The sequence below is a fragment of the Musca domestica genome, unplaced genomic scaffold (genome assembly GCF_030504385.1).
Source record: "Musca domestica strain aabys unplaced genomic scaffold, Musca_domestica.polishedcontigs.V.1.1 9, whole genome shotgun sequence".
Lineage (NCBI taxonomy): Eukaryota > Metazoa > Arthropoda > Insecta > Diptera > Muscidae > Musca > Musca domestica.
The window spans coordinates 14,060,616-14,075,965 of NW_026712435.1; the positions used below are offsets into that span (position 1 = coordinate 14,060,616).

General features: G+C 35.6%; 1 protein-coding gene across 3 annotated transcripts in view; it reads left to right on the forward strand.

Moving 5' to 3' along the window:
• LOC101897125 (klarsicht protein) overlaps positions 1-15,350 on the forward strand; it is a 382,506-nt gene that overhangs the window by 306,746 nt on the left and 60,410 nt on the right. For all 3 annotated transcript variants that reach the window (XM_059131584.1, XM_059131582.1, XM_059131583.1), the window contains 2 exons: positions 801-1,697; positions 4,986-5,243. In XM_059131584.1, coding sequence (XP_058987567.1) covers positions 801-1,697; positions 4,986-5,243 — 1,155 coding nt within the window. The remainder of the gene's footprint in view (positions 1-800; positions 1,698-4,985; positions 5,244-15,350) is intronic.

Here is a 15,350-nt window from a genome sequence, read left to right on the forward strand (position 1 = left end):
CTGGAGAAATATTCACAAATGTTTAAATGATTGTTTTTTGTCTTTTGTGAATAACGATTGCCATCTCAAGATATGGCAAATGTCGAGATTTCAACGAAAGAAAGGAAAAAAGAAAATATCATCAAATTGCACGAATGTCTGGCTGGCCGTTAAAGACTAGGCTTTGGTCACTCATTTGTCTGTTGGTTTTCTTATTTCATTATTTTCGTTTGCAATGAAATGTAATTAATCATAGGCGAATGCCAAGAGTGATGGCCGCTTGGAAGATGCCGCACAAGACAAAGAAGTAGGCTTAGAAGATGTTTTTGCGTTTTTTTTTTCTTCTGTGATTTTCCAATGTCAAATTCTCATGGTCATGCTGCTGCTTCTTTTTTATGGATTTTCATGGCACATAGTCTTGAAGGAAAACGCTTTTACTGATTAGTTGTTATAAACTTTTTTTTAACAATTTGTAGTTTCTGTATAAAATCATGTTTGTTGTTGGAGATACATCTTTCAGATGCGATTTTCCATGATGTTTGTCATAATTGTTCATTTAAAAGGTCACTAACTCTACTTTAGATTTAAGGCTTATTTTACTAATTAATAATTTAATTCTTTAATTGAATTTATTATAAGTTCCATAAAAATGTATAAAAAATCATATTCATCTACTCGTCTATTTCGCTTCCTCTAAACCCACAGCTTCTCATATACCTCCCGATTTACTATTGGTTTAAACTAATTTCTTTTTTTTCTATATATATTAAATTTCAAATATTTTCATTGGATCGTCGCTGTTTGCTGCCTATGAACAACAGCTTCAGAAATCGGCTGAGGTCTCTTCGGACGACGAAGGTTGGCTATACACCGCCTCAACGCAACAACACCAGCCGAGATCAGTTGACGTTGTGGATATTGAAAGTTTAAATTCCGATCATATTTCGCGTGGTATTTCAGCGGTATCCTCTGAGCTGTATAGCTACGATCATTTGGCCATTACAAGCGCCCATCCTTCTCCTCAGCCTCCTGGTAGCATACAATCCAGTACCGTATCATCTTCAACGTCCACGGCTGTTGTGGCGGCCACAGTAGCCGCCTCATTGGGTTGCGCCATATATGGTGACGCTGATTCCGATAAAGAAAACAAAGAAGCTGTAGCAACAACAACAACAGCAACTACCTTACATTTACAATCAGCGACAGCTACGACAACAGTTCAAGATACGGACGTGATTGTCAACGCCACAGCCGAACCTAATAACTCCACTGTCAAGGAGTCTTCAAGCAGTTCTTCTGCCAGTTCCAGTTCCATTACCAGTAGTTCTTGTTCATCGAATGATATGTTGACGGAAGCTACCACTACCACCACAACTGGAGTCTCAATCAAAACAAGTGCCACAAAAATTCGTCCCAAGTATCATCAACGCCAAGAAATGGAATTACAAATCAATAACAATAATAATCATGGCAATGGCAGTGGCCATCACCAATACAACAACAACAAAAGCGCCAAATCGCCAACATCAACAATGCAACATACTATCAGCAGCAGCAACAACAACAATTGTGTCAGCACAAATTCTCGCCACAAAGCGAACATCAACACCACCATTGGCTTAGTACCAACCACAGCATCATCCTCATCCCCAACGACACAGCCGCATAACAGAAATTCTTCATTTTCCGATGATGCTGTCAATGGAAATCTGGAAAAGGTAAGTAAAAAGAAAAAACAAAAAAAGAAAATAATCAAACGAAGCCACAAACCAACCAATCATTAACCAAAGCAATCAAAGAAATAACCAACCATCCAACCAAATGAAATTGCTGTTGTGCCGACCAACGCTTAGGTGAGAAATGGCTGGCTACGGCAATGGCCTTTGATTGCCTCGTTCGGTTGTTGGTAGTGTGGCATTTTTCAAATAACTTAATCCAAATACCTTGGGAGACCGCATTTCAGTTAACGGTGTCATTGCTTCTTTTACTTGACTTTGAAACATCTCCCGTCTTGAAATCAATGAGTTATTGGTTTGTGTTTCTTTTTTTGTTTTTTCTTAAAGAGAATATGGGAAATACCTAACCGACAGTTTATATCAATCAAGAAGAGGTTCCACACACAGGAATTTAACCCAAATTGTGGAGAAATTTTGTTGAGTCTAAAGAAAAGTGCTAGGTTTGGCCTCACTAGGCAAGAACCCCCCATTGTCATTCCAATGAAAAAATTACACCCTAACTGTGCCATTGCAAATAGAGTGTTCAGATAATGTGTCCTGATATTGTCCTTTTTGTGAGACAATAACGAGTAGATCAGATTGTTAGAGAACCATAAAATCTTTACATCGCTTGTAAATTTTTACATAATTTTAAAGTTCAGCAGTGAGAGACCCTCTTGCCAAATCAACGGCAAATGAAACTCGAGAGAGAATACGTGTGTTTTGTCTATACTTTTTCGTTCGAGGCGGCACATAGCTGTATTAAACCCTACTTCTCTTTGGGCCAAATCCGTTTCAGGACATTTGGAGTCGATCTAGCCATGTCCGTCCATCCGTCTATCTGGCTGGCTGGTGCGCACGATAACTCTCGATGGGAATATCCGATTTGATCCAAATAATATTATTGTCAAATTTAGATCGAGGTCGAAGATGGGCAATATCGGTCCACTACTTCTGGTACCTCCCCCAAAACAGGTCTAAATTTTCAAAAAAAAATATTTTTCATGCACAGACAGAGAAAGGACAATCCGATTTTGCTCCAACTTTACAAAAATGGACAATGTAAGTCCGCCCCATCAAGTACCTCCCCCACAAAGAGTCAACATTTTGAATAATTGCAACTCTTACAAAATGTGATCTAACAGTCAGATTATCTTCAAGTTACACACATAAAAATATTTTTATTAACCCAAGGTCTGGTGTGAAGATGGAATATGACGGTGCACTCCTATTGGTACCTCTACCACAAAGGGTCAAAATTTTTAATACCCATGAAGCTCATAAATCGCAAAATTATCATCCGATTCCACTTAGACTTGGTACATCTCAATATTTCCATCCATACCAGATCTTTTATAAAAATGGTAGATCTCGGACTATTCCTTCTGGTACCTCCCCCACAACGGGTCAAAATTTTGAATAACCAAAACTATTATAAAATCCGAAATAAGCATCCGGCTCCCTTCATATTTCACACATCGCAATATTTTTATTGACCCAAGATCTGGTGTGAACATGGAATATATCGGTCCACTCCTTCTGGTATCTAACCCACAAAGGGTCAAAATTTTGAATATTCGTGAAACTCATAAATCGCTAAATTAATATCCGATTTCATTCAGACTTGGTACATCTCAATATTTCCATCAACAAAAGATATATTATAAATATGATAGAGATCGGACCATTTCATCTGGTACTTCCCCCACAAAGGGTCAAAATATTGAATAACCAAAACGATCATAAAACCCGAAATAAGCATCCGGCTGCCTTCATATTTCACACATCACAATATTCCTATTAACCCAAGGTCTACTGTGAAGATCGGTTATATCGGCCCTCTCCTTCTGGTACCTCCCCCACAAATGGTCAAAAATTGTAATATCCATGAATCTCATAAAACACGAAATTAAATTCCGATTCCATTCAGACTTAGTACATCTCAATATTTCCATCAACAAAAGATATGTTATAAAGATGGTATAGATCGGTGCATTTCTTCTGGTACCTCTCCCATATAGAGTTCACGATTTTGAAAAACAAAACGCTCAAAAAAGCGAAATAAGAATTCAACTCTTTTCAAATTTCACATACCCAAATATGTAACGTGAGATATGTTGTGAAGATGATATCTATCCGAAACCCCTCCTGGTACCTCATCCACAAAGGTTCATAATTTTCAGTACATTTAACTGTTATAACTTGCGAAACAAGTCATCGATTCTAAATATTTCACTCAACCAGAAACCTGAGATGAATATAGAATTTATTTATGATTTCGTATAAAATTGGATATAAATGTTCGACATTTTAAAATCTTCTAAAATTGTTCACATATCTCATATGAAGTGAAGGAAGAAGTTGTTGTAGTCCAAACCTGGCGTGTCGAAATATGTATATCATATTTGTTTAGGTCCGATACGAAATGGACACTATTGGTCCATTCCCTTACAACCTACCCCTTAAAGGGTCAACAATTTGAATAATCATAACAGAAGTCAAAATATATTAAAATAATCGAATTTTGGCTAAGGGTATACATCTATCGACAAATCTGACTAATACTTTTTAACTTGTTTTTATTATTTCTGAACATAAAGCTCATGACCAATGAGACTCCTCTAAAATACCCTCTAATAAAGTGCGTGTGAATTTTAATTAAAGTCACAAATTTCTTTCAATATGAGCTTTCCAAGGTCTTGGTGAAAAATCATTATTAAAATATGCTACCATAAATCATCACCGATGTGAAGTGAAGTGTAACGAACGTCGTTGCCTAACTAAACCTGATCCATATTAATGGCTAATGGATGAATGGATGGTGGTGGTAAACGTTCACAAATTAACAAATGATTTCCTTTGCCATATGCAACTGCAACTGCAATCACAACTGCAACTGCATGATGCCGGGCGAAAGAAAAGAAAAGCGACTAAAATCATTGATCATGATTTAAGTTTTCAGATAGTCATATTAAAAGAAAAATAATAAGCGGAAATCATGTAAAGTTTTGTCGAAGAAATTGCGATGAAAACATAAGGCAGAGGAGGCCGGTATGGCGGGTAGATAGCTTCCAGTGAACATTGTTATAGTTTTGCAGAGTAAATTGTCTGTTTGGGGTTTTCTTTGCCATTTTGTGAAATTGAAATAGAGTTTTTGAAAGTATTCAAATACAAATTGCCTTTGCGACCTCCCAAGAACTGGTTTATCGAAAAGAGAAAAGTCTATAATTTTTAAGTTTCAACCTTTAATCCAATTTTTGTTTTCTTTTTCTATTCATTTTTTTATCAAAGGAAAATATACGCTTTTATACACGTGCAGAAATTTCCAATATCAATGTCAAAGCCAATGACAATCACCAGTACCACCACCAGCATAACCAAGGCCAGTTCAATTCACCCACAACTGCATCGGCCCAGCAGCAGCTACTCTATGGCCAACAATTGCATGGCGTAAATGTTGGCAAACGTTTGCCGCCCCGTTCGCCGGCAAAATCAAGCATTTCGCAAACATCGACTAATACAAGCACCTCCACCATTTCACCCACCAAGGTAAGTACAAAAATAAAAAAACAACAATTAAAGAGTATTTAAAAACAATGAATGGAAACTTTTCGAGAGGTTTCAAAACATTATTCGGAGTAGGTAAAGGTGTTTATTATGAAAGAAAGTTTTAACGAAAAATAATTTGGAAAACCTGAAGATCACTTCGAAAAATTCTTGAGTGTCTGTTCCGATTTGAGTACTAGGTAAAACTTGACGTTCAGCCAGTATTTCATGTTATATATTCGATCAGTATCTGGGCAAAAATATATTTTGCATATAAAAACAACAATAATGGGATTAAGTCTGACTATTTTGCAACACTGTTCTATTTTCCAATTTCTGGAATTTTGTTCTACTCCCAGGAGTGCTCACACTCGAGTTCGACCGAGATTCACTGTCTTTGCTATTTGGTTCAGTCATTCACTTTTTCAGCTAAGGTTATTTGGTTAAGGGCCGGTTGACACATCATTTTAGATTCATACGTGAAGTGACTTTTTCATATTTTATATTTAGTATTTTATAGCATATTTTTAGGGTCTCACAACAATTTTCAAACTAAATAGACACATTTAATTTATTTGAACTATACATATGCCCGAAATATAATTGTTTTTGCTATACTATAAAGCGTTTCATTTTAGTTTAAAAATTTTGGGAAGCGCCTTAAAGTATGCTACGAAAATGGGAGATATTTCAATGGAACAAAAACATTCTTGAACTGCAAAACACTTAATAATTAAGTATCCCCATAAATTTCATCGGTTTCTTGGATTTTTATTAAGCCCGCTTAATTTTTGTTTCCTTTGACTCCACCACATAGTGGTAAGGGTGTTATGCCTTTGTGCATTTGTTTGTAACATGGAGAAGGAAGCGAGATATACCCACTTTCTGATCCGATTTATGCATGTCAGTCCGTCTGTCCGTCCGTTTGTCCATGTATTTTTGTGAACAAAATGCAGGTCGCATTTATTATCCCTCGAGATGAAATTTTCCAAACAATATTTTATTGGCCCAAGGACGAATCCTACTGAAATTGTTAAGAATCGGTTAAAAATTTAGATATAGCTCCCATATATATCTTCAACCGATTTCGGGTTAATTGTACACCAAATGGCCAATATCAGTCCAAATGCCCTGAATTGTGGCACATCTAACCGAATTCAGTCTAGAAGCAAATTTAGTGAAAATCGGTTCAGATATAGCTATAACTCCCATATATATATATATACCAGATATCAAATACAACCCAGAAATACCTCTGCTAAATTTTATCAAGATCGGTTCAGATCTCCCATATATACTTTCAACCGATTTCAGGTTAATTGTGCACCAAATGGCCAATATCAGTCCAAATGACCTGAATTTTGGCACATCCGACCGAATTCAGTGTAGAAGCAAGTATATCAAATTTGAATGATATTTGGTACCAGATATCTTATAAAGCTCGGAGATACCTTTGCCAAATTTTATCGAGATCGGTTCAGATTTGGTTATAGCTCCTATATATATATCCTTGATCCGATACGGAAGCTCTACTGAATAGGTATCATATAGTCGGACCCCCAACTTTTGACTTTTTTGAATTTACCAATATACAAAACACACACCACCTTCGTTTGAGTCCCATTTGTGGTTTAGTGTTAATTTATTGAAATATTGCAATTTTCCAACTGACTTTACCTTCTTTATTTACCATGGTTGATGCCTAGAAAAATTATTTCCGCAAATTGAATTACAATATGCGTCCCTTATTTTGGTATTCAATATTCTTCAAGTTGAAAACTTAATATTCCAAAGGCAAATGAACCCCACAATTACCGCAGAGCATTTTCAAAAACAAAACTTTCAATACTTTTACAACGAACTAAATCCTGCAATCAAGCGTAATATCTACGCACGTAATACAGACAAATAACCTGACATTGTCATAGATTAGTGGGCGTAAAAAGTCATCAAATCATAAATAGATTATAAAAATTCAACTCACGCGACATTTGAGCTAGAGGGAACTCTCCTGCTAGCCAAAGAAAAACTAAAAAAGAAAAAAAAAAAAAAAAAACACGCGAAAAGTTACAACCCAAAACAAGCCTACAAAAAGTCATAAATTCACCTTGGCAGTGACATATGTATGTTTGTCTGTCGACCCATCCGTCCGTCTCTCGTGGACGTGAAGAAAGAAAACCTAAACGGAATGGCGTTTTAGGCTGCAATGCCATTCAAAATTCGCCATGCGTTCAGTGCATTGCGTCGCCAATATTTAAGGTAACAAGTGTCAGAGCAACATAAACGCAACTTGTCAGTTAGTTCATAACTTCGCAACGTATGACGGCATATCATAGCAAAGAAAATTTCATAAAAACAACAACAAAAAATAAAACACTCTTTGGTATGCATAACTTATAATTGTTGTTGCTATTGTTTTTGTTGACCAGTTTGAAATTGGCAGTTGCTTGTCCCTGAGCCACGCTGCAAACAGTGTTGCATGCGTGTTGTATTACACCAGAAATTACATGATTTGTTGTTGTAATCTATTTCTACTGTGCTTTGATTTTGTTTTTTTTTTTTCGGCCACCATCATCCAAAGTGGCAATTACCCACACGAATTTGATGTTTTGTTTTTTTTCCTCTTGGCTTCATTGGCTTGGCAATTATTTTAAATTCCATTGGGGAAGTATGGTTTGTGCACGCCTGCGTGTGGCTGATGATGAAAACGAGATATCCCACCACTGCGTTACATGATTTCCCATGTTGACTGGCCAAAAATCTGTGCGCCAAAAACAAAAAAAAAAATTGGAAAATCTATTGAAAATGAAAAATATGCGTAGAGGCGGCGGTACATTTGTCTAAACTTCAAATCATGCCGAGATCGTTTGTTAGGCACGAAATGCTCAAATGTTTGTCAAAAGACAATAAAAATGAATGAATATACAAACAGCTAGTGGCATTAAATTATGTTTGTAGGAGAGCGAGCGGTGATCGGCTTTAATGGTTTAGAGATTGCAAATCAGCATATGAAAATAGATAACAAATTCGATTCCCCCTTTCTTAGATTTGTAAAGAAAATTAAGGATATTGGAAAAAAAAAAGGCTCTGGATATACAAATTTTAAATTTTTTAAATTCGCTCGGAGCACGATAACAGACAACCCAAAGGAAATTTGTGTGGCGTAAAAATGGATAATATCAGTCCATTGTTTCTGGTAACTCCCCCACAAAGGTTAGGTTTTAGGTAATCGTAACCTTAATAAAATGCAAAATTATTTCCGATTTCTTCAAAAATTTCTATATATACAGGGCGAGATAAAAAAAAACTCCAACAAAGTCAAACGCCATAATTTTTTACATTTTTTTACATTTTATTGAATGAAAGCAAAAAATTTCGGAAGTAGCATCAAATATTACAATAATTCTAGATTTCTTCGAATTGGTCACCTTTCGCACGAATTATGACCTTCAAACGGCCAATGAAACCGTAACACGCTGCCCGAATTGCTCTGTGGTATTTTGGCCCATTCCCGGCGAGGCGCTTGCTTGAGGTGATCGACACTTTGGTATTTTTTAGTGCCAACCTTGCTTTCAAAAATACTCCAGACACAATAGTTCAACGGATTGGTATCCGGAGATTTTGGTGGCCATTGCGCGCTGGAAATGAAGCGAGGAACCTGTTTTTTGAAACCATTCTTGGCGGCCAAAATGTTTGTGTGCCCAAGGCTTTAATACACCCTCCAGAATATTATAATATTCGGCTATATTCCACGGTCGATTAATACGAGCGGAGAGCGACCATCGGCTGTTATGGCGGCCCACACCATCACCGTGCCCGTCGCTTGAGTTCTGGTGGCCAACCGAAGGTGCACATTTCCAGCTGACCTCTTCTTTTTGTTTGTTTACAAACTGCTGGACAACAAATGCTTTCTCTCGGAGAAACTAAATTCGGCAGTTCACCAGTTCACCACTTTCGGTCAAGCGAAGCAACTATTTAGGTCTTTTGAATCTATTTTCCTTCTGTTGAGGTGTATCTTCTTGCACTTTTTGGAATTTCATTGGCTTTACCCTGAGCTAATTTTTTCAATATTTGCCGAATGGAATATTGCGATATTTTCAGCTCATGAGCCATTTTTTTGGCAACTGCGACGTGGATTTCGATCAAGTCGCTCCTTTACTTTTCGAACCATTTCTGCTGATGTTGCTGTTTTCTTCCGTCCATTTCCTTGACGTCGGGCTACGCTAACGAGAGATGGTACGAGACACAAAAAAATTTATTCACATTTAAATGCTGGAGTGGTCTAACCATAGCCGCTTGTGGTTGGTTTCTGAAAAATTCTCACAAAAATGATTTTGTACCCTTGTAAACAATATAAAGAGCTGTCACTGAAATAATTTTAACAGCTGTTGGACGAGTTGCTCAGAAATGACAGCAGTCTGAAGTTGGTTGCAGTTTTTTCATCTCACCCTGTACTATATATAAATACCGTAAAATACTATATAATATATAGTTACTATATTTATGTAACACTTATACTATGAATTTATTAATATTTATTTAATATATTCCCCTCAAGCAAAAATAATTGTAAAACGCCTCAAAGTATGCTATAAAAATGCCTAACTTAAATGTAGGAATAGTAACTTTACATATGATTCGAACATGTAATGTTGGCTTAGATAAATGTTCAAAAATAGCACAATGTTGGCACGTTTGTTCAGGATACCATAGTATTTTGTTATCGCAAATAGTCAGGTTTAATCCCATTATTGTTGCATTGTTTGTCTATTAGTGGTGAGAGATGGTAATGTTTACCAAGAGGTAAAGCAAGGAATACTTTGGCTTCGGAAAGAGCCATCAATCCTCATCAGTTCCCTTGGAATACATTCTATGCTCTTCTTTACTAATTTTTTGAAATATGCCGAATGACTACGATACGCACAATTGTAAATTTCTGAGAACATTTTTGAGGGTCCATCAGATCCACAAACATCCCCTAAACTTGACCACAGTCTAGTTGAGAGAAAAAAAAAATTTTTTTTTGCCATTGAAAAATGAAGGAAGCACTAAAAAATCTGCCGGGAAAAATAACACAAAGACATCCGACCACCATGAGAGTTTAATGGCCACAAACGCTTAATTTTCTCAACGCATACAGCCAGCCCCAGCATACATTGTATGCCGGCAGAGCTCCTCCCACCCGCAGCTGTGTTGCAGAAAAAATATTTAATTTAATGTGGCTGCTATTTTTTTTCCTTTTTGGGTGGAAAAACAGACATTGACATTGATTTGTTGTGGTAAAATGACAGTTGTCTGACAAGGTGAAATCTTCTTCATCTTCGTGTTCTTCTTCATTGTTTTTTTTTTTCGTATAGAAATACGTGTAAATTCAATTATAGTTTAAGAATGTCTAACATGCAAAGTGATCATTATTTGTGAATGCTGTTGATGTTTAATGATTTATTAACTCCATAATTGGTTATGCGATACTTCTGCTGTATGGTTTCTGTTATTGTCGATATTGCGAAGAGAAAAGTATTCTAAAGTAGTAAAAAGCATTTAGCCCGTAATTGTAGATTCCTGTGGTAATTTGAATGAGAAGTGAGGTACAATCTAGATGGAACAAAAATTGTTAAATAAATGACACTTTTTTGGGTTTGAAGTGAAATAACAAAATTTTAAAAAGCCTGAATTGCATTTTTGAAATTTCATTCATTTTATTCCCATCAACGAAAACTGCCCCATATTGAATTTTATTAGATATTGTGTTATATTCAATTATGCTAATCCGTCATTGATATGCTAATACGTTACGGGCATACTAATAAGGGATTTAAGTTTTACTGGCGCCAGCATATACAGAATGAGATAAAAAAAACAACAACGGCGTTTAACTCCATAGTTTTTAAGTTTTTTTTTAAATTTTATTGAATGAAAGAAAAAATGTCGGAAATAGCATCAAAATTTAGAATTAGTTTAGATTTGTTGGAATTGGTCGGCTTTGGCACGAATTATGGCCTTCAAACGGCCAATGTAACCGTCACACGCAGCCCGAATGTTGCTCTAAGGTGATCGACACTTTGGTATTTTTTAGTGCCAATCTTGCCTTCCAAAATACTCCAGACACAATAGTCCAACGGATTGGTATCCGGAGATTTTGGTGGCCATTGTGCGCTGGAAATAAAGCGAGGAACCTGATTTTGTAACCATTCTTGGGTGGTGCGTGCTGAGTGCGATGGTGCTGAGTCCTGTTGGAATGTCCAAGGTCTGCGGCCAAAATGTTTGCGTGCCTAAGGCTTTAATACACCCTCCAGAGTATTTTCGCGATAATATTCGGTATTTATTCTGATGCCACGGTCGATTATTACGAGCGGAGAGCGACCATCGGCTGTTATGGCGGCTCACACTATCACCATTGCCGGCGCTTGAGTTCTGGTGGCCAACCGACCTCTTTGGCAAGTAAACACGATCATTTTGTTTGTTTACAAACTGCTGGACAACGAATGTTTTCTCATCGGAGAAAACCAAATTCGGCAATTCACCAAATTCGGCCAAGCGAAGCAACTCTTTAGCTCTTTGCAGTCTATTTTCTTTCTATTGCGGTGTAAGTTCTTACACTTTCGGAATTTCAATGGCTTTAACCCGAGCACAATTTTCAATATTTGCCGAATGGCCACTGCGACGCGGGTTTCGATCAAGTCGCTTCTTTACTTTTCGAACCATTTCTGCTGATGTTGCTGTTTTCTTCCGTCCACTTCCTTGACGTCGGGCTACGCTACCAGTATCACGGTAACGAGCGATAGTATAAGACACATGAGTTTTATTCACATTTAAATGCTGGAGTGCTCTAACGATAGCCACTTGTGGTTTTCCAGCCAAATATAAAAAAATCATACTATCACGCTTGATTTCCATCACGAATAACTTTTTTTTTGGAAAATTCTCACCAAAATGCAATATATAATGAGCTGTCACTGTCAATATAATGAGCTGTCACTGGAATAATTTTAACAGCTGTCGGACGAGTGGATTAAAAATGACAGCGGTCTGAAGTTGATTGCAGTTTTCTCATCTCACCTATTATAAGTGTCGACGAAAAAACGTATTAACATTTCGTTTGCATTCGAGAATATGGGAAACACAATTGGGTAGATATAGTTCCATTAATCTATCTCAACACTTTTCTTAAAAAATTGGCAGAAAATATGACAAGACGTATTTTTTTTTTCTCAAAATTGATTTCTTATTTGATCCACTTATTTTCTATGATTTTCAACACATCCTTCAATTGACACCACTTTCGAGCAGGGGAAAATTAATTTAAAGTCACTTTAAATTATGGTGATATTTTTTAGATTGTGCAACGACGGGAAACTTTATCATAGATTAATGATAAAAGAGTTATACCCCTTTCTTAACACAATTCATAACGTCACAGCTTGAACGTCATTACGGCGATTAGCTGGCTGGCTATGTTGTCGCCAGTGACCAGCAAAACCAAAAAAAAAAAAAAATAGGAAAATGATAAAAATCTCAAAAACCAAATCGCAATCATTTCATATACAAATCACATAAAAACCATTTAAATGCGTGTGCAGATTCGTAAATGATTCGATTTTCGCCATGCGCCCCACTCTTTGCCGTTATTGCGTGTGGATGAGACATATCACGTCAGTCGGTCGGCTTCATATGTGTAGTGCTTTTTTACTGAAGTTTTGAACCAAATATGGAAATTAGCCAAACATTTATCATCGTGAAATGTAGACAGGTCGTGAAAAATAAATAATTTTTTTTGTTAATTCAAAACCTGTAAACACGCCACAGGCGTTAAATGTTCACTTTTATTATTCCATGTAATGCGCTTTTATCAAAAAGCCGTTTAAAGTCGTTTTTGGTTTTTTTTGGTTAATTGTTTGGTGGTGGTGTGGCATACATTATTGGTCTGAGCTTGGAAGTGATGTTTAAATTTGGATTGTTAACGCGTATAACGATTGTTAAAATAATCCCATTAATGATTATTATGAATACTTAATACTTAAATATGGTCATAATAAATTTCGTATGATTGTAAAATTATTTAAATTATGGGAAAAAGTGTTGGACTACTTTTTTATACGAAATATGAGTAACAAGTTGGTGATTAATACGATGTTATTTTAAATGTGAGAATTTAATGCATACTTTTGGGGGGATATATATAAAAAATATAACATATTTCAGTGATAACTGTATGCAATTTTAAGTAATTTGTTTTAAAACCCGATTGCATTTCCTCGTTATGGTATAGACACCATTTGAGAATATCAGATATTTTAAAAACAGATATTCGAAATACATAGCCCCAATTTCTCCGAGTTTTCGCAAGCGGTTTCAAAAGGTCAAATCAATCAGACATGGTTATATTTAATTGTAATATAGTATTTTTAATTGAGGTACGAGTTGTGACTCGACTTTTGATGTCTACAAGTCGAAGAGGAAAAGTATACAAATCCAATTTTTGCAATCAATTTTCGATTTTGCAATCTTGTATTTTGTGTTGGTTTCTAAATTTTTTAAGGATCCCAAAAGTATGCAATGAATAACCTGCCTTAGTCATCCCCAACATTAGATGAAGGTTTGTCATTCTATTCGCAAATCTTCTTCTAAGATATCATAAAATATATATTTTAGTTCGGCAGGAAATTCTTGCTTAGTTACGTCATTCTGGTATTTAATTCAGTGAAATTTGCAAAAAAAAAAAAAAAAAAAAAACATAAAAATATTGCCTATCTTTAGGCGAGCATTTCCTCGTGACGTAAAAAAATCTTTGCAATCTTGTATTTTGTGTTGATTTTTAATATTTTTAGGATCCCAAAAGTATGCAATGAATAACCTGCCTTGGTCATTCCTAACAATAGATGAAGGGCATATTAAAGTTTGTGATTCTATTCGGAAATCTTCTTCTTCTAAGATATCATAAGATATATATTTTTGATGGGCAGAAAATTCTGCCTTAGTTACGTCATTATGATATTTAATTCTGCGAAATTTGCAAAAAAAAACATAAAATTGTTGCCTATTTTTAGGCGAGCATTTCCTCATGACGTAAGACCAAAGTTCATTCGCCTTTTTTACAATTGCCATTACGCATTGTTAGTTGATAAAATAATATGCTCGCTTCAAGTTAATTAAAAAATTGCAAAGCTAATTTTGTTAGGCGTCAAAAGCATGAGGGTCTTATATACAACAAAGCAATTTATAAATGTTTAATTATTTTTAGACATTATCACTGATCAAAAAATAAGAAAAAAAAAACATAAATCACCACTTTAGAAAAGATAAACAGTAATTGCAAACAGGCGTTCAATGTTAAAGATGTTGAACATAAACAAATGATGTTTCATTGAAATTTAACACTGGACTACAAGTTGTAGCATTGAAACAAAAATAAATTATAGAAAAAAAAAAAAATAATAATAATAATAATAAAAATAATAATGATAATAATGATAATAATAATAATAATAATAATAATAATAATAATAATAATAATAATAATAATAATAATAATAATAATAATAATAATAAAAATAATAATAATACTAATACAGGGTGAGATGAAAAAACTGCAACAAAGTCAAACGCCATAATTTTTACATTTTTTTTTTAATTTTATTGAATGAAAGCACTAAATGTCGGAAATAGCATCAAACTTTAGAATAAGTTTAGATTTCTTCGAATTGGTCACCTTTGGCACGAATTGTGGCCTTCAAACGACCAATGAAACCGTCACACGCTGCCCGAATGTTGCTCTACAGTATTTTGGCCCAATCCTGGCGAAGCGCTTGCTTGAGGTGATCGACACTTTGGTATTTTTATTGCCAACCTTGATTTCCAAAATACAATAATCCAACGGATTGGTATCCGGAGATTTTGGTGGCCATTGGGCGCTGGAAATGAAGTGATCGACACTTTGGTATTTTTATTGCCAACCTTGATTTCCAAAATACAATAATCCAACGGATTGGTATCCGGAGATTTCAATGGCTTTACCCCGAGCTCATTTTTCAAGATTTGCCGAATGAAATATTGCGATATGTTCAGCTCACGAGCGATGCGGGTTTTCGATCAAGTCGCTTCTTTACTTTT